The following is a 19,868-nucleotide window of genomic DNA, read 5'->3' as shown; positions in this document are numbered from 1 at the left end:
CATACAAATGATTGCTATTTGTCATTTTTTACACATAAACGTCGTTTTCTGATTGGCTGAGCGCTATTCTGTTATTTTCAATATACCCCGCTGCCAATAGCAACTCACACTTATGTATCTCAAATAACAGCAAATGAGGCATAATGTACGCATTTTTTGCGAATGGGAGTAGATGAAAGGGAGATAACTCTAAACCTGCATTTCCTGTATCGTCCGCCACATCTTTTCGCGATGGCTACGAACACGTTTGCCTCTCGTTCCAATAAATATATGTTGACAAAACGTTCAAATGTAGTCCCTGTGAATATTAAGAAGAAGGGGAATCACTCAGACAAAACAGCAAGATGCAAGATTCAAATCGTTTGATTCACTCACGTTGCCTGAAGTGTACGATCCGATACCCATGCTTCAAACAGGTCAAAATTAACTTTGAGGTGTTTTCGGTAAGATAAGTATTTTGTTCACTGGTCTCTCTGGGAACACGGGTTGAGGTACCCTCGATGTTTGTTTAAACTTCAACCCATGGTCCCCGGGGGGACCAGTGAACAACTTATAATATCACATGCCTGATCCGGGCATTGCAACACATCACATTACGTTATTTAGTTACCTGATTTTTAAGAACAGAAGGCACGTATGTGTACTTTTCTTCTTTTGTCTTTCATGATTGTGGTACGCTCACAGAGGAAGGTACTTTGGATTGAATTCAGTGAGGTTTCCATTTGTCAATTTAGTCATATCTCTTACTATCAATTGTATTTGCAAGTTATTATTAATCATGCATAATCAAATGGACAAATTTAAATAGGCATGGATATCGACCACTTTATAGTAATGATAAGCGTACCCCCTATATTCGATATAATATAATATAATATAATATAATATAATATAATATAATATAATATAATATAATATAATATAATATACGAATGCTGCGAAAAAAATAGAGCTCCTGTTACTGTGTGAAATAGATCATATGTATTCAGTTTTATTAATATATTGACATGACACAATAACACGGCATAATGAATTTCAAGCAAAAGCACACAGGGATGAAATCCTCAGTCTTCATATCGCCCACTGTGCGAGCACCCTGTCTGTGTGGGGATATTTAGTTAAACTGTAAAGAGATATTTCCAAATGTCCGTATCCGATGACCTCCCACCATTCTCTTTGTCTTTGTTTGGAGAAATGAATAAACATTAATATGAATATTTTGGTACCCGTGAATATTTCCGGAATCATTGCCCAGAGACGATGCCTCAAAGTATATTTCCGCTGTAGTCCAGACAACAGCAGCACAAAGCTGCTCCTGTCGACAAATTACCGTACGGCAGTTCATGAGCTACAACGGACGATGACCAAAAGCAGAGCTGGAACCAGAGTCTGATACAAAATAACTAGGTGACCAAAGAAGATTATCGAACGATACAGTCAAATTACACTGACGATCCACAGAATGTGATGGTTTATAAGGAGGTCAAGTCCCTATGAAACTGGACATGATATCGCATCACTGTTCTTGGGGTATTATATATATTCACCCTGGCTTGTTAGCCATTTAGTTGCAACTAAAGGATTATCCACTACTTAAGTTAAACCAGTTTGTCATATATTCTAGCCACTTGTTGTTTCCATTACTTTCTGACACATGATAAATATGACCATAAACAAAGTGTAAAAGCCTCGGATCGACATGGCCATTATCACGTATCACGGTAACACCAGCCGAAGTTACATGATGGTCGCCAGTTAGGTTCATTTATAATCAAGCGAAATTACTTCACAATCTAGCCGTAAACTGTTACGTATCACATACCATGGATTTACCAGCAATGGGTCTTCGTATTACAACCAGCAAAGGCACATTTCTAAATTTTCTTTTTTAAAATCATTTTACCATCTACCATGTCCCAAGCTAATTAGAAAATAGCATTCAGAGATGCCATAGTATCTCTTCTACCTTTCATTTATTTTAAAATCAAGAAGTTCCTTAACTTGCAATTAGCAGTAAAAACGTCTCTGTGAGAGGTTCTATAAATTTATCAGCGATGTCAAGTTGTGTTATGGTTGGAGTTTTCTTCATGCTTGGGAACATATCAGTGGAACAAGGTTAAGGTAAGTGATGAGGAACCAGACGTTTGGATTGTAGCCATAACAGTGAATGAAATGCTTACTAACTCATTATCCAGGATTCATCCCTTGACACAAATCTTCCACAAGATGTGTTTAGTGCATTTTTGATCCGATACCAACTACGGAACCCAATGAGGTTTCCTTCACTGCCAAAGTCTGTCTCCAGAGTGACGTTCGATGATGACGTGTTGTCAATAACCAGTCAGTCAACGATTCATCATGGACCCCCTATATCATTTCTGACGTCAAATACATTTTCTAATCTGCCGCAGTTAAGGGAAAGGGAATCCTGTTGAATAATTTCAGTTTGCAAGTCATATCTAAATTCTAAATGTTTGAATTCTAAATGTGTCATTCTAAATGTGTCAATGCGTTGAAGTATGCTTCTTCATGTCATGCTGCCTTCATAGAAAGAAGATCTTCACAGAAAGAAGATTATGTTTCCAGAAATAAGTCAGTCAGATATTTCTTGTTATTATTTCAAGTGGCGAGAACAATAGATGTTTCGTGGAAGCATGATGGCACTCAGTCAAAGGGAAACCATTTATATTTCATTTAAACCCACTTCGAACTCAGGTGATTATTGGTGATGCTTTGGTCCCGTTCTTTCACATTTATATTATTTATCATCGATACATGTGTCCGTAAGTGTTATAGATATTACATATCCTTAAAGAGGTGAGGGTATTGTTTTAATGTTAATAATGTTGTCTTCCTATCACTGCGATTTATGTTATTAACAATATTCATCCGAGACGCCAGATATGGATGTTATTGTTATTCTGTACCTACTAAGCACGTGTTTTCATTCCACGGTACATATATGATATAACCGACAGTCTACCAGCAGCTAGAGTGTTGGGCAAAACTACCTTATATTTAAAGGCTCACCACACTCAGCGTTAATATTTGTTTGCCCCGAGTCACATTGGACCTAACAAGCATTTCCAGTACTTGCACATTTAAGATACAAAGCGCAAAGTTGACATTCGCAAATGCAACACTTTTATCAGTAAAAGTTGAACACAAAACTCGTATATCTGTCCATGATACTTTAATTCAAAATAATCAGTATGACTTTATCAGGTGCCGTAATACGCGTAGATGTTGTCGGCTTCAGATTGCAGCAGGTTACAGGAAACGATTTAGTCGGGTGATCTTATTTCACATTACCAACATACACATTAGTCGTGCCTCCTAAGGTACGTGCCCGCTCGGATTTCTCTGCCCAAATGAGATTTCTCAAAGTTGTTCCTGAGAGAGTACTTTACCAATAGCGTTTTGAGGATAACATGATGCCAGGAAAGTGTGGAAATGGTTCGCACACTGGCATCAAATATGTTATGATGTAAATGAAACCATTATCTGAATGTGTAATTTAATCCTTGATATTTTGTGTGTTTGAAACACACATTTGTCAACGCTATTGACAAAGTAGTTGCGTTTCAAACATGTTTCTGCACTCTTCAAAACTCGGGCAAGGCGGGGTCAGGATAGATCAAGCGGGAATGTACCAAAGTGAGCAACTATTTGAAAACATCTAATACAAATCATATCACAACGAAGTCATCGTTTTGTATTCTATACGTCTATGGATTTAACTCATGCAAGATTATAACTATTAACATCTGGATCGTTTATAGTCTTGGTTGCGTATGTGTATGATGTTGTCTATTTCTCGATTAATGATTGGACAGACGTAGCGGCAAATTTCTGGTGTTAGTCATCTCCCCTGGGCGTCACGTGTCTGAAATAGTGTTGTGCTGGAAGTTGTCAAATATTCCCACGGCAGTTGCCTCCCTTGGATTCTTGGAATCAGTTTTCTGTACGGTAGACTTCAGACCACGAATCCGGGTTGGGTGCAGAGCCGAACCCGTCCCCTCGGGAATACCTACAACAATGAGAAATGTTTACATGTTGAGACTTCTTTGACAGGTGCAACGAAAGATTGTATATTGTAGATGTCTGCAGTTAACGGTCCTTCCACCATAGTGAAATGTATTGAAATGTATAGTTATCATGCAGAAACTTTAATACATCTTGAACGTGGTATGTCTATAGCACTATGCGTGTGATTTGATTATCATTCCCATACAAAAAGGAATTATCTTCGTGCCACAGGAGAGATAAATCTTGATAACCAAACTGTGCCTGTTGGGGATATCTCGGTTAACGTCAGTGATCAAGAAGATAGCATCAACTAAATATAGATCAATAAATACGTTATGACACAATCTATATGTGAATCAGTGTTGCGAATGTCTTTCTCGGATCTATTGAAAACTCCATACAATATAACTGTTGTTGGTGAAAATCTTTTGATGGTATTATTTTGTCGAATATCATAGATACATATTACCTAAAATAGTTAAATAGTATAATGCCATGAACATGGTGCTGAGAGATTTTAATATGATACCAACGAGGCAACTTATCATAAAATAGAACATGATACCAGAGACGGACATGTTTACGCTACTCTTGTACGATCTCAATTTCATCCACTGGGGTTCGTGTAATATGCAAAATATTAATCTGGGGAATCTCAGAAGATATCTCTATATGATTCATAAGCTGTTACGCTCAATGCCTGTTCATTCAGAAAAGTCTTGAAAAAATAAAAACCCAACAGAGTCACTTGTCAGCATTCCATCTTAGACACAAATCTCCACATAAGGATGCCAAACAATAACAGTATATGGGTTGCTTGTGTCACCACAAAAGCCAAACACACAAAGGCGACATACGTTACAGTAAGTAGATGCGAATCATTACTTTAATCTGCGTCAACGATATTCTAACATATTGAGAGGGGGGCATTACTGGTGTACTCTGAGAAGGAAGGAATCATTTGGGAGATAGGCATTAAGTGTTTTCATATTTGCTTGGGTTACTGGGTATATTTTTCGCGCATAGAATACTCAATAACACAAACAAATCTGCAAACACACAATGTTTGTCGGCATCATAAATACGAAACGTTATTGGTAATTTTCCTCTTCTTATATGTGTGCTAAGACAGCTGCCAAACCCGCATGACGTCATTTCGAAATGATTTTTTAACGTCACTGAGGATGACATGAACCGTTTCCATGGCAACTGAATTGATTGTCAAAGCAAGCAGCGATACAACAGTCTGAGATGATATTACGTGAATGATTGTAGAATGAAGATGTAAGTCTTAATGACCAGATTTCACATGACAAACATAAAATGAATTATCCTAGCAGACGTACTCTTAGGTCGGGGCCTTGAATACTATTTTACAGCTAAATTCCCGTTCCCTGTCGTTGTCCAAAGCCAAGCCAGTGTTGGAAAAGGGAGTGTAATAAGCTCAAAAAACTCGGAGTCAGAAGTCAAACTTACAGAATGAGACTGTCAACGCGGATAACGTGTATGAAAGCGTCAACAACTTGGTTCTAAGCAAAACGTTTTCTTGTTCGGCCTCTCCACGCCACGAATGACATTGGTTCTCAGGGCAGTATTTACGATTTAAAGGCGTTAATGCCGCTTGTTTGAGATAATTGTCGACATTTTAGTTGAATTATTCATGTGTGCTAAAAACAATGAAATTTATCAGCATATATGTTTTTACTCTTGGACAATCCTTGTTAATACAATCAAGGAAGACCAACAGCATTAGCATCGATGTGCGCAATCGGGAACTGATGACATATGTCAACCACGTCAGCGAGCCTAACCACCTGATCCGCATCCCGCACACGTCAAAGTGAAAGAAAAACGTATGTTACAAAGGTGGTGCACATCTTTATCTTCAGAGGTTCGTGATAGTGTACAAAAGATGTAGGCAAAAGTCAACTGAAGTCTACAGTTTGAACAGTATGCGAAATGGAGGACTTCCTCAGTGATACGAACTATGTAAATGTTTCGGATAAGACCAGAAATCGGCATCACCAATAGCACGAATGTGGTCATTCTTTTAAATTCAATTTGTGTCATGACTTGAATGAATATAAACCAATTTTTATTTTATGGTTCCAGAACCGTTAGAACTGATAACAATCTTCCCCTTGTTTAAACATAATATTATATTATTGAAATTATTTTTTGTGGGTTTTTTGTTGTTTTTTTTGTTTTGTTTTTTGTTTGTTTGTTTGTTTTGGTTTGGTTTGGGTTTTTTTCTGTTTTGTTTATGAATCACTGTCAAGTAGTGGTCATACCAAGTGTTGAGACCGCTGAGATAACTTGGCGTGAATGTTATCATTAATTTTGACGTGCATACTGAGAACCAGCCTCTCTTCTCCAGCACCAGCTACTATAGATTTCACGTATCACTTTTTACATGCATCAATATTTATTCAATTTTTTCTGTCACATACAGATCTTTAGTCAACGTATGTCAAAAACTGTCCCAATGGATGGCATGATTCAAAATCAAAACTTTGTACACAAGACAGTGCTTATGCATGTATTGCAGGAAGTACACATGTTCCAGGTATTGACATATCATGCAGCTTCAAAGAGGATCTTTTGGATCTTTTGTTTACGTCAGCAGTGACTCAGCATTGTTGTTAAACAATGGGTAATGAACTGCACATGCGCTTCTACACTGAGTACATACCATTTAGAAGGATGTAATGTCTGTTGTCGATGTGGTTTGCTTGAGTCTGTATTTCATTACACAATACCGTTGATTCATCGATCAAGGATGGTTATTTGTGTCCTTAAATTCAATGCATGGGACTATGAAAAATTCACAACTATCAGAGAAATCTAGATATTTGTTCCTCTTTGATTCTCCGTAAATATCAATTATATAAAGGCCTGTCTAATCAATATTTCGTCTTGAAATACGGCTATAAGATGTCATTATCTGCCACAAACATACTGATGAGCACTTGAAATAACAAATAAGAACAATGGCCGTGTTGAATGAGCATACGGAGTGTTCTCACGGTGACGACGTAGTGACACGAAGAGTCACTAGATCGTGTCGAGAGTGCTGTCACTCACGCTGTGATCACATCTTCACGTCAATACCATCTGATCGCTCCAGCTGCCTGACCGTCACCGACTCGCCGACGTTATCTCTACAGCTACGGACGTGGATGTGTGAGCGTGCGTGACAACAGCTCAGAATTGTGGGGGATGCTGCGTAGTAATTACATGCATACTTTTAAACCATTAGCCCCCTCCTTCGCTCCATCACAAAAATACGAAAGAAATGTCATTAAGGCTGTTGGCTCAGGACATACATATATGGATGCAAGCTATTTCGGGAAACTCAAAAAGTCTCAGCATTGAAACTTGTTACGTCTTTCAGTACAGTTGCATACCATTGCCAGTACATTCTCTAGAAGAGCGGCAAGAGTGTTGTGTCCCTGTTATAATCGTTAAACCATAACATCTGTGTACGGATGTAGACAAGACAAGTGTATCCTCTGATTAACAAGAAAATGCTACGTTTTGTGAGAATTAATTGCTAGGTAATCACGATAGCACCTCACTTTTAGCAAATCGAAAGTACATGAAATAACATGTGCGCTTTAATAAACGATGTTGCTAGTTTTATGTGCTTGTCTGCTTGCAGAACTTGTCGGTAAGAATTAGCTGGAGGCAGCCTGTTCAAGTGATGCTCACTCGGCTCCTTCGTATCACTTACGCTTGAACACCTCTATGTCCTGTAACATATTCATTATTTAGATGTTTTTCAGGTCTAAAATATTCTGAAACCGAAGACAGTTAAAGTATCCTAGAGACATCTAGCAGTCTGCCATTTCGGTGACGTATTTTATACGAAGTACCGAGGGGGAACGAGCGTGGCCCTCCGATGCAGGCCACGTGGCAGCTGGTGATAAGCAGCAAGGGTCACACTTCTTAACAGCTGGGAATAGGTTACTGAAGGTAAACAAATGTGTGACCCTGCCACAAACAATACCAGTGTTAAAGATATCGATAGGTAAAATGAATAGATAAAACGGGCTGGGCGTTGTTGTGGCTGGCATGAGAAAATAAATAGTAGGTCCGTTTTCAGGTCGCAGTTATTAAATATTTAATTTTTCGGAATTTTGTACCGTTGGAATGAAATATTTTAGAATTTATAGTAAAAGCTCTGGTGGTTATTTCAGTGGGGATCTTTGTCATCTTAAAACCTGTCTGCAGTGATGATTAGTGAGGTATAGTTCGTAATCGTTGAAGAAAATCACTATCATCGTCTTCTAAACTCTCAGACAAGTCGATCTAGAAATAACGTCACTTCACTCGCGTGAGATGTCTCAACACATCCTTTACACACCAAGTTAATTTGCTGAAAGTCTGGTGCCGGTCACATGATATATTTAATGGCCATTCACAAAACTATCACCATCCTTGTGCACGACAGAAACCTATGACAGTGGATTCGGTTTCCTCCGATTATGTCTCTCTTTGTAAGAAGTGGTAAACGCCCGAGCCTTCAGACCTCCCTCTTACAACAAACTGCCAGGCTGGAGTACAGGAGTACTTCTACTCCTTCATGATACAATGTAAGTATATATATCACTGGTTATGAAAGGGGCATGGGCTGATGTATCCTCGATGCCTGTTTATGCTCCCTGAGCCCTAAAGGTGCATGCACTCCGAGGGACTATTCAATAACGTATTTACCTTACCGAACACCTCAATGTTAATTTTGAAATTATTTGAAGCACTGGTACAGATCTTTTTGTGGCCATCCCTAGATTTTGAGACTGATGTACCCTCGATGTTTCTTTGTGCATGAACGTACAATGATTTAGCAATAGTACACAATCAACATCAGTGAAATAACACAACTACCCCAATGGTGGGACAGTACTTACGTTGTTCACTGTTCACTGGCATGAGTTGATGTTCCCAAACTTAACTTATCGAACACATTCTGAGTTATTTGAAGCATTGGTATCGGATCTTATTACTCGCCCGTCGAAGATACTGCAGTGTATTATTTTCACTTCAATATTACACTAGTGTAATACCGCTTGACGTATGACGTCAAAATGGTTCAAAGTTGTGACGTCACAATGCTAATGTTGATGTCGCGATTTTACTAGACCTTACTTGACTTGAAAGCTGAGAGTCCTCACACTGTAGGCAATTTCGCCGCAGTTAAAGATTTAGTATCAAACTCGCTTTCGCTCGTCTGATACCAAATCATTAACTCGTATAATAAAAATGGTATTACATGGCAGGTCGTTTAGTATCCTCTATGTACACTTCAACCAACATGTGTGAATCAAACGATTCGACATTTTTCTGTTTTTCCTGCATGTATTGCATTGTGTAGTGTACCTCTCCTTCTTAACATTCACAGGGACTACATGTACATTTGAACGTTTTGTCAAAATTTATTTATTGGACTGCGAGGCAAATATTTCCGTAGCCATCGCTAGATTTTGCACACACACACACACACACACACACACACACACACACACACACACACACACACACACACACACACACACACACATAACCCAAACAAAAAGAAACAAACAAAAGGACAGCGTAGAAGAGCGTTTGGCCAATCAGAAAACAGCATTTATGTGTGAGGTAAGATAATATTCCGTGCAGTATTAACGCCACTGCACCACAAATAGGTGTTTGCTTTGGGACTCGTACGTTTGAGATGTGGTTTGGAGGGGTGAATATGGTATGAATGAGAACCACATTTACCAATATCGACACCTTCATCAACTTAAAGTTATTTATTTACATATTTGGGTTACTTACTAACACCATTTGCACGCTAACCCCAATGCTCCATTTGTGAAAAATGTGTTCATTTATACTTTTTGTTATAAGCGTTATAAGACGATTGTTTTGCTTTAATAAATATCACTCTATTCTGCCCTGACAAATGGACGCAATCACAATGAACTACATCCACATGAAAATCATTACCAGTAGACTCGAATATTTCTTTTTTAAATTTTCTCGTAAATTTGAACGAAGATCACACGTAAAAATGAATGTTCCCAAGCAATGCAAATGAAACAAAGTTTACTGTGAACAAGCAGTCTAGTTGCCAAGTGCCAATAACCAAATGGGTCAAGCAATCAGCGATTTGTACTTTCGATTTGTATTAAATATTTATGACAAAGCATAGATCAAAGTCATGAGTGCTCATTACACTTTACCATATCGGCAGTACATCTCAATCGATATGACGTGTATGTGCTTAAATACGACAGCGTTTTAGCTAGTGTACTTAATCAGCATATGCTCCAGTGGGATTTTGTTCAAATATTTAGTTTTGTTCAACAAGAGTATCCTTCGTGTTGTGGGATGGTTCTCAGCAAGGAGTATCAACAAACAGTGATTTGGTGTTATTTCACTTTTGCTTTGCGTTTTGTATTTTAATAAAGACGTTACTGCGCTGTGTGATAAAAGTGATTGCCCTAAATGTCTGTCAAATAGTCGAAATAATTCTCCGTTATTTTTCTTAAACACAAAATGAAACATATGACATCTTTAGCCACCTACGCCTGTCGTAAGAGGTGACTAACAGGACTGGGTGGTCAGGTTCGTTGACTTAGGTGATGTGCCATCTTACATTGTATCCACATTCAGTAGAGTGGTGTTCAGTATCTCTATCATTGGATTGTCGCATGTAGCTTCGAAGATTTACAGACTGCCGTCATATTTCAGGAATATATGAATGATTACAACGTTAAAAATCAAACACAAAATGAGACTGATGCTATTGGTGCCATCATGGACTTTCCGTGGATGGGTTTCGGTGGATAATCAAAACTGGTTTTCCTCAGTATCGGGAGTAGAAAAGGGGTTTTAGGAAATGGCACCGTCAACTAAAATATGCAATTTTCAAATCTGTTCGGTATTGTGAGAGACGTTGTAAACAATGCATATTACATTTCAATGTGATGAATTAACATGGTATATCCATGGTAACATTGTACCTAACATGGTAATCTAATCGTCTCGCTTCTGGGGTATGAATGTGGGTACATATGTACGTGGATAACTGCGTGCTCGTGCGTGCGTGCGTGCGTGCGTGCGTGTGTGTACTTTTTCGTAAGGCGCTAAATAATGACGAGTTCCAAAATACTTTTAACTGTACCGTAAACGGTATTGATGGAGAGGTCATTAGCACCACCTAGCCCGCAAAGCCAAGCTGCGTACAAATACGTAATCCTATACTGTATGCAATGCAGATGTGAACCGGGTGGACAAAACATTGAATCTGGTTGATTTTAACACGAGTGCCATCATATGGAGTGGAACTTGTCAAACCCGTACCCGAACTTATTGAAAAAGACACAACCCCCTTCATTTCCATAACAAAATCCCTGATAAAAGGCGATTGTACATGCACTTCCGGTTATAATATGCGAATATATGAACTTGTAAGTGTGCGTCTCTCTCTCTTTCTCTCTCTCTCTCTCTCTCTCTCAAACTGTTAAACTGACATTTGAATTCAGTGAGAATAATTAGATAGTTGATTAGACTTTTATCAGCCCTTCCTACGCAAACTTATTCACACATAACACAATCCGGAACAGGTCTCCACTGCCCTTAAAATATTAACACAAATTTTATTGGTTTAGAACTGTCGTCACGTCATAACTTCGCTATGAGAATGGCTTGGAAACAGTTAAAACCATTTTCTGGTTTTAGTATGCCAGATTACGAAATGCCACTGATTTCAAAGGTATTCACAGGGGAACAAAAAGTTGATGAAAAGAACAATCGCGGTTATTAGGATCTATTTCACGATTCGGTTTGCAATGGCAACACAAAGATCACATTGACAGTTGTACTCAGCGTTGCCCTGTCTAAGATAACGCAGAGGGTATAGTGGCGCAAAATCATTGTTCCCCTATTTATTCACTACCCTTGCTCTGAACACCGTCAGCATCATCAGGAGTGTTGAATAGCCGACATAAATGTCTATCTTGAAGCATTGAACATGCAGCTGTTGTGAAATTAATCAATAAAACCTCCCACTCAGTGGATGAATTGGTTGACCATTTCAGTCAGATTTGAACAATGTTAACACGCCCTGTATTGACTTATCAATTTGTCACCTAACAAAACTGTTAAAACGGGTTAAAAGAATCACTGACGAGTATAGCGTCATCTCATAACTGGCGAGTTTATATACGTTATATGTTGTCTCCATTTAGTTGCAGTGAAAGAGGTACGTTTTGTGAAACCAACTGGTTTCCGACCATAAGCCACTGAAGCTATGCCTTACGCCGGCGTGGGAGAAAGATGTAACGAACCAAGAATGACGTACGGCTTCGGTGTTACATTAGAAAGGGGCTTCTTCAGAAAATATAATTATAGTGGCATTGCACATACACATGCTGTCTGAGATTCCAGACAGTGTCAGCAACAATCAGTCAGTCGAATGAGACATATCAGCACGTAAGAACCCAGAAACACCAATTTCGCTGTCATCCCCACACCCTCTATGCATGTATGCCTGTGCCGCTTTCCTCAGTCTGTCAGTGAGTGTTCAGCCTCTCTAATGTCAAGGTACATGGAGTGCTTCCATTTTCAGGAAGATTTTGAGAATGGATGGTGCTACCTGCAGGACAGGGCACGATTACCCTTTCCGTAACACATGGTGTCATGTTTCAAATGGCTTTCTCACCTGTTTCAAACATTCTAACCAACGGAATTAGGGATGGTCAAAAACTGGGTACTCTTTTGCACTGACGATCTATACTGAATCCAAGAAGGACGTACTTAAGGAATATCTACTGCCCAATATCTACTATCCGATAAGGATAAATGCCGAGTGCGTTAGAATACAGCTTTCAAAAGATGCATTCTGATGGCTTTCCGCTCTTCTAAAAAGAAAATGTATCAGGCGATTAATCATGGATTCCTTTTATGTGAACAGTGGAGAACAGAATGATTATAATCTGTTATATCGAAACAGAGGGCATGATGAAGCCGTAGGTAACTCCGGCTGGGGTACTGATGGTCAAGTGTGGGGGTGTCCAACTGTGTTTATAATGAGGAAATGTCAAACGTCGGTCAACGTAGCCCAAAACAAAGCAGTGTAAGGTCAATTAAGAAATTGATCGGGCGGCCACACAACAACTAATGTCAGCAACAAGGCTTTACAAGTGCTACCCGAAAGGAATATTGAAGCGATCCATTGTTGCAATCGTTCGTTCATGTATTTAATAAAGGCATCTTTGACAGCGTGATGGACAAAAACAGTTGAAGATGAATGAAACATCAGCGTAGGTTAGTTAACAAACAATGTATCTTGCTCCTAGAATGACGCAAACAAAGTGTAATACGTACAGACCTGTCAGAAAAATGTAACTAATGAATCTAGTAAAATGTATGTCTTTATTACATTTCTAAATTCCACATCACTTCTCTTGTCAGCTCTGTTTCTACCACATGTAATCCCATGAACTCTATTTGAGTGGAAATAAATCATCAAGTGTGATAGATTAACGTCACAACGATACGGGAGCGAGCGTCGCATATCTTGATTAAAATCACCTGCAAAATGCATTTTAATCTAAGATCGAGCAGAGATCGGTTGACACCTGTCTCCCGCAACCTTGTCGGACCCGTACAATCAGAATAATCTATCTTTCAAGATGGGATACAATTGTGATGAGCTATCCTTATTATCCGGCCTTCAGAGTCACACGATATAATGTCAAGTGTTCCGTCGTTGAGATAATTGGTAGGTGGAATCCAAGGTTGTTCTATCTTTCCTTATCTTTTACTTGTCCATTATAAATTTGCGATCTTTCGGTTGTAATAATGGGATCCCACGTTCTGAAAACTGATAACTTGAACATTACCCTTCTTTAGAAGAAATAGCTATTTTTAGAATCATGATTTCTCATCTAAACACACAGAGAGGTAACGGTTTGGCATTCGATGAGACGCTATAATTTGCACTGCTGATAGCGGACAAATATTTCTGGCATTTTTCTGACAGTCAGTAGTCACGTATACACTTTTACCTCTTTGTTGTTGTTGTTGGCGTTGTTTTTTTCCGAGAAACACTTGCTAAAGGAAACTTACAAAACGAGAATCACAGTGTTAATGTTTAGACAAATCACAGGAGAGAATTTTTTCTGCAATTGTCTAAAAGCATTGATAGGATTTCTCTATTGATATTCAGCCCATGACGGGTTTATTGAGCTATCAACACATGTTGATGCAATCCTCCCCGACTACAGATAGCTGTGAATGGAAAAATAACCCTAAACAATATTCTCAAGGGCGATCCCAAAGAGGATTCAGTTCAAGAGGAATCTCGAAATTCAGCAGCAGTGGAATCAGAGTGACATTTCTCAATATAATTCATATGTTTTATTTGAAGTTATAATGTTTGTCTATTTGAAAAGAAAACGTCACTGAGTTTTCATTTTCATAAAATCTTTCAACGTCTCTGTTAAAGGTATCACTGGCGTGTATGGCGATACGGTGTGTCGCTCAACCCTTCAAGGCCCCGAAGTACATGAATTTAGATATTTAAGAACTGGTTATGAAATATGACTGGACCGTTGACATGTTCGCCCAAAAGGGTATGGGATTGTACATAAACAGGTGTGTTCTTTTATTCTTGATTTAAGGTGCATCCTGGCGCTTTTTCAAGTGACTGTCACTCATGTAAAAATACATATATCGATAAAGTATGTGAGTGAGTTTAGCTTTACGCCGCCCTCAGCAATATTCCAACTTTGTGTCGGCAGTCTGTAAATAACAGTCTGGGCCTAGATTTTCGAAACTCTCTTAGCGCTAAAATAGTCGCAAGTTAATGTTAACATACGGCACACAATGTTAACGTACGGCATCATAGCGCTAAGAGAGTTTCGAAAATCTAGACCCTGGACCAGACAATCTAGTGATTAACAGCATAGGCATCGATCTGTCTGCGCAGTTAGCATACGATGACATGTGTCATCCCGTTGGTCGCCTCTTACGACAGCTTACAGAAGATCAAGTTACTTGATCAAGAAAGTGTTACGTGATCGTACTTGACATTGTAAATGAACAATATATTAACTTAGTATATATATTTGGTTTTCTGAATATTAAGTCAAATTAAAGAATTTTATAGACAAATAAAGCCTGCGGCCGCTAATCACTCGTCAAGTTTCGATGCCACACCCACAAGCATTGAATGCGTGATGTTAGGCCAGTTGTCGATGTCGTGTTATAAACGTAGGACGTCTAAAACATAGACCAAGTCGGCGAAACCCTTATTAATTTATGAGACACCGGTATGAAAGTTTGCAATTGTCCCCAAGGAACGCAATTCTTTACAAGAAATCTGTGTTGAAATGAAACTACACCAATCTTAAGGCTATATTCTAACTTTTTGGCACAACGATATGTATGAATCCTTTTGTCCTTTTCACCAGTGGATCGAAAAAACAGCAATAGCACAAACAGTCAATAAATGTTCTGAGTAAAATGACTGGGCGCCATTGGGTAGAATACAGTTAAGACTCTAGGCAGTAACTCCAAGGTTTGTATACGCAAGAGGTAAATATTGTTTGACTGAATAACAATTTATTACTGTTCGACTTTGGTATCATCTTTGTAGAGTTGAGGAGGATTTCAATGGTCAGAATGGAAGCTTGTCACGTACTTTGATTCCTATAGTGTACATAATTGATAACGTTCATTTACTTGTTTCAGATTTGATTCGTGCTGACGCAAAAGTACAGATGAACCTCCTGAAGCCACTGTGTACTGGTTATGCGGACGCCAGTCTAGATGTTAAATCCTTTTATCGAATAGAAATACCTTTTAAGTGACACATGTCAGCCAAGTCACCAAAGAGTGAGTGAGTGAGTTTAGTTTTACGCCGCGGTATATGGCGACGGTCTGTAAATAATCGAGTCTGGACCAGACAATCCAGTGATCAACAGCATCAGCATTGATCTGCGCACATGGGAACGATGACATGTGCCAACCAAGTCAGCGAGCCTGACCACCCGATCCCGTTAGTCGCCTCTTACGACAAGCATTGTCGCCTTTTATGGCAAGCATGGGTTGTTGAAGGCCTATTCTACCCCGTGACCTTCACGGGTGAGTCACCAACGAACCATTCTAGTTTGATCAACGAAACTGTTGGTCCCCTCTTTCGACTAGCACCAAAGGTCAACAGAAGACCAGTTACTATGCTATAATTCCCATATGGTCAGAATGGTGATCATGAAGTATTTCAGGCTTGGCTGACCATATATACCTATGTAGATCGTCAGCCGAATTATATTAATTTTACAATCTGACATTTCGGCATTCCTATCAGGGCTTTCAAATGAGCGCACCTCGCCACAAATTAAAGACACTGGAGTTCTTGACGTGTGAAAATGATGTAACATCAGTACATGTCCCAAACAAAAACAACATAAATAAGTAAACTAAAGTCGTTCAGCTTGAGAAACAGTTTACTCCATCGGTGCGTAACATATGAGCCGTCTTGCGGCACACAAAGATCGTAACGCAGTCTACATCTACCACGACTACCATGTGTATGAAAGATTCAGTTGTTGAGCCCATTTGGTCGATGACTTTGTTTCCTGGACATTAAGTGTATGGGTTCGAATCCCTTAGCATTTTATCCTATTTTTTATTCTTGCTCTTCATTCAGTATTACACTAGTGTTGAAATTCGTTCGTGAAAAGTATTTGCATTTACTCATTAAATAACATATACCTGTTACTTTTGTGGATTACGTTTGTCGTTATTCATTCCATATTGTACCTGTTACATATCAGTAGTGCACTGTAACTGCTGTTGTGGTCCACACACATCCATTATTTATGTGTAACAGATTATCCGGTCAAATGTTTTGACAAGCGATATATTCACAAACTGTAGTATGGATGGCGCTTTCAACCAACATTTGCTCGGTCACTCTATCACCTGACCGTGAACACCACTACATTCGGTAATGTAAATGCTTCACATAAATGTTTCTTTAGGGCATGTGGGTTGTCATGTATTACAACACAGATAAACCATATCAAAATAAGTTTTATTCTTACAAAGTAAATAAGCAGGATATGATATATTGAGTATCTTATTCCATGTAGAGCCGCGGCAGACAGTGTAAGTAGATTTGAGAACAGAAATACGATAAGATGCCAGGCAGAGGGAAGCATGCTCCCATGCTTGATGGTGACTTACATGAAATACGCCATGCAAACACGGTCACTTGATGTATGTATGTGATGGTTTTATCCATTTATCATAGCTGTGTTTTGTACCTCAAATCTGCAGTCTTCCGAAAACGTTTTTCAGCCCCGAAAAGGTTTGATAGCCTTTGTGGTATTTTGCTTTGGTGAAATCCATTTTTCCTACAGTCCATTTCCTTTTGGACTGCGTTTAGTTGCCTCTTCAAATGTCAGGGGGGTTCATGTCCGTTGAAGTAACCCAAATTAATGAAACGTTGTTGTAATCATGTTTCACCGCTACATGTGCGTATAACAAGTGGCACAGGGTGAACAAAATAATCAGAATAAGTCCAGTAAACAAGTAAAACACAAAAGATCTAGAATTCTAGTGTATTATATACAATAGCTTACCACATAGATCTTAATTATATGACTATTGTGTGTTTCTTTAAACGCAATAGTCACTTACTGCAAGAAACCAAAACATTGGTAAACCTTGGAATTTCTCAGATAATACTAATTTTGATAAATCCGTAAAATGTGAAAGCTGTCATGTACCTCAAATAACACAAATAGGAGTAAAGAAGGTAAAGGCAGTCTTACCCTTAGGACCAAAAGAGGTGTTTGATTTGACAGACCTTGGGACCGTGAAATGATGTTTTATTGGAAGGGTTGAGTGTAACCTACCCAAAAGCTAATACAGGTCTATAAGTAGGAGGTCTATATACCAAGGGTCACAGTGGAAAGCAGGAGTGAGTGAGTGAGTGAGTTTAGTTTTACGCCGCTTTTTAGCAATATTCCAGCAATATTACGGCAGGGGATACCAGAAAATGGGCTTCAAACATTGTACCCATGTTGGGAATCGAACCCGGGTCTTCGGCATGACGAACGAACGCTTTAACCATTAGGCAACCCCACCGCCCCGGAAAGCAAGAACACAGTCCTCTATGGTAAAAGGGACTACTTCCTACAGACCACACAGGACTCATAATCTACGCAAAGATCAAAGTGAAATTAATTTTGAAAAGTGCACCACCACCTCGAGTGAACATTTAAACGCCTACGTGAGCCGTCGATGGGAACCGCCCCATGAAAACTGAAGACCAACTCCACAAGGCATGGAAAATGTACTGGTTAAAAATTAACCATTTCGAAAACGTGTGCTAATTACTCTGCATTAACGAGTCTGCAGATTAAGAATTCACCGCCGTCGGGAGACCGGTTGGTAGCAAACCATGACAACATGTATACGGAAAATGTTTTCACCGAACAAAAGAACACAAAACACCCTTTTTAGCTTTTTCCTTTAAAAAATCAGATCAATGTTTTATGCGATTCTCCTTTATTGGGGTAAACGCGTTCAATCGGTATCACTGTCTCTGGATCAATCAAAGAGTCTTGATACTAAATCAGGATACTGCTCTTAATGATTTATACATTGTAGCTAATCACAACATAAAATGTGCACCTCTACCCCAAAGTTCAGCGATAACTAAATGTTTTATTGCTCTTTGAATAAAAAGAAGGAATAACATCCCAAACATATGTGTTAGTTTAATTCGTTCGAACCTATTTTCGGTATTTGTCACACTGGCAGAAATGAGTGTAAAACCATATTTCACCAGACGTTGTTGTAAGCGGAAAAACCTGAAAGACGAGTTTTACTCTTCGTGTCTCTTTGTTCGAGAAAGTTCCCCTCTACTATTATTCATACGACGGGACGCCAAGAACCGGCTTATGATACTTGAGTCCTTAAGCTGAAACCTCGTCATTCTGAACAGTAACCGGCCCTCAAGTAAGTAAAATAAAAAATTGCAGCATTGTCAGAGCTCGATTTAATGGATCGTTTCGGATCAATAAACCCTCTACTCTTGTTGCCATCAACATGATCAATCGTCAACATTTTGCGTTTGCTGGTACCTCATCTATACGTTGTTTATCACATAGAGTCACTGAAAGCATTGACTAATGACAGTTTCCAGCCACCCAATAATTGCTCGTGTACGATCCGTTCATTGTCAGTTCATACACATAAATGGATGATATCGAATAAATCACATCAATACGGCGATCAGAATCAATAAGAATAATTGAAATATTCGTCCACTGAGATGAATCAACCTTCCTTGAAAGAGTCAAATCAGGAATGGCACCCAACGACGGAGTGAGTGGGTTGTGGGTACGGGACATGCAAAGTGTGGCATGTGTTGCTTTTTTCATGGGACGTTTTACATCCATACGTTCTTGCAAATTATGTTAGTCGTCAACACTGATCTGATAACCTATTTGACATTTGTATTTTATGAACTCCTACGTTTTCTAAGAGTGCCATTAAACACTACTTGTTATTGAACAGTAAGTCTTAATTATTTACGTAAAAGTCATGATCGTAAATAAAAAGGAATAGCAATTCAAGAAGACGGTGTAAGGTCACAAATACGTTTGGCTCCGATATTCTACCACATGAACGACAAAGATCCCCTTTAGATTACTACATTACAGAAACTATACGACAATAGTCACATAAAAGCGTTTTCACTCTCTCATTAAAACTACAAATACTGCTGATTTCACAACCGGTACCTTACGAAAAAAAATATAATACAGTAT

At 38.9% G+C, this 19,868-nt stretch overlaps 1 protein-coding gene across 1 annotated transcript in view; it reads right to left on the bottom strand.

Moving 5' to 3' along the window:
• Window positions 1-3,178: 3,178 nt before the first annotated feature.
• Window positions 3,179-19,868, bottom strand: part of LOC137298223 (uncharacterized) — a 29,800-nt gene continuing 13,110 nt past the window's right edge. Inside the window, exon 3 of the mRNA XM_067830394.1 lies at window positions 3,179-4,030. Coding sequence (XP_067686495.1) covers window positions 3,955-4,030 — 76 coding nt within the window. The 3' untranslated portion in view covers window positions 3,179-3,954. The remainder of the gene's footprint in view (window positions 4,031-19,868) is intronic.

The sequence above is a fragment of the Haliotis asinina genome, chromosome 10 (genome assembly GCF_037392515.1).
Source record: "Haliotis asinina isolate JCU_RB_2024 chromosome 10, JCU_Hal_asi_v2, whole genome shotgun sequence".
Taxonomy (NCBI): domain Eukaryota; kingdom Metazoa; phylum Mollusca; class Gastropoda; order Lepetellida; family Haliotidae; genus Haliotis; species Haliotis asinina.
Note: the sequence above shows the minus strand (reverse complement) of the source record. Positions and strands in the feature narration are given on the sequence as shown.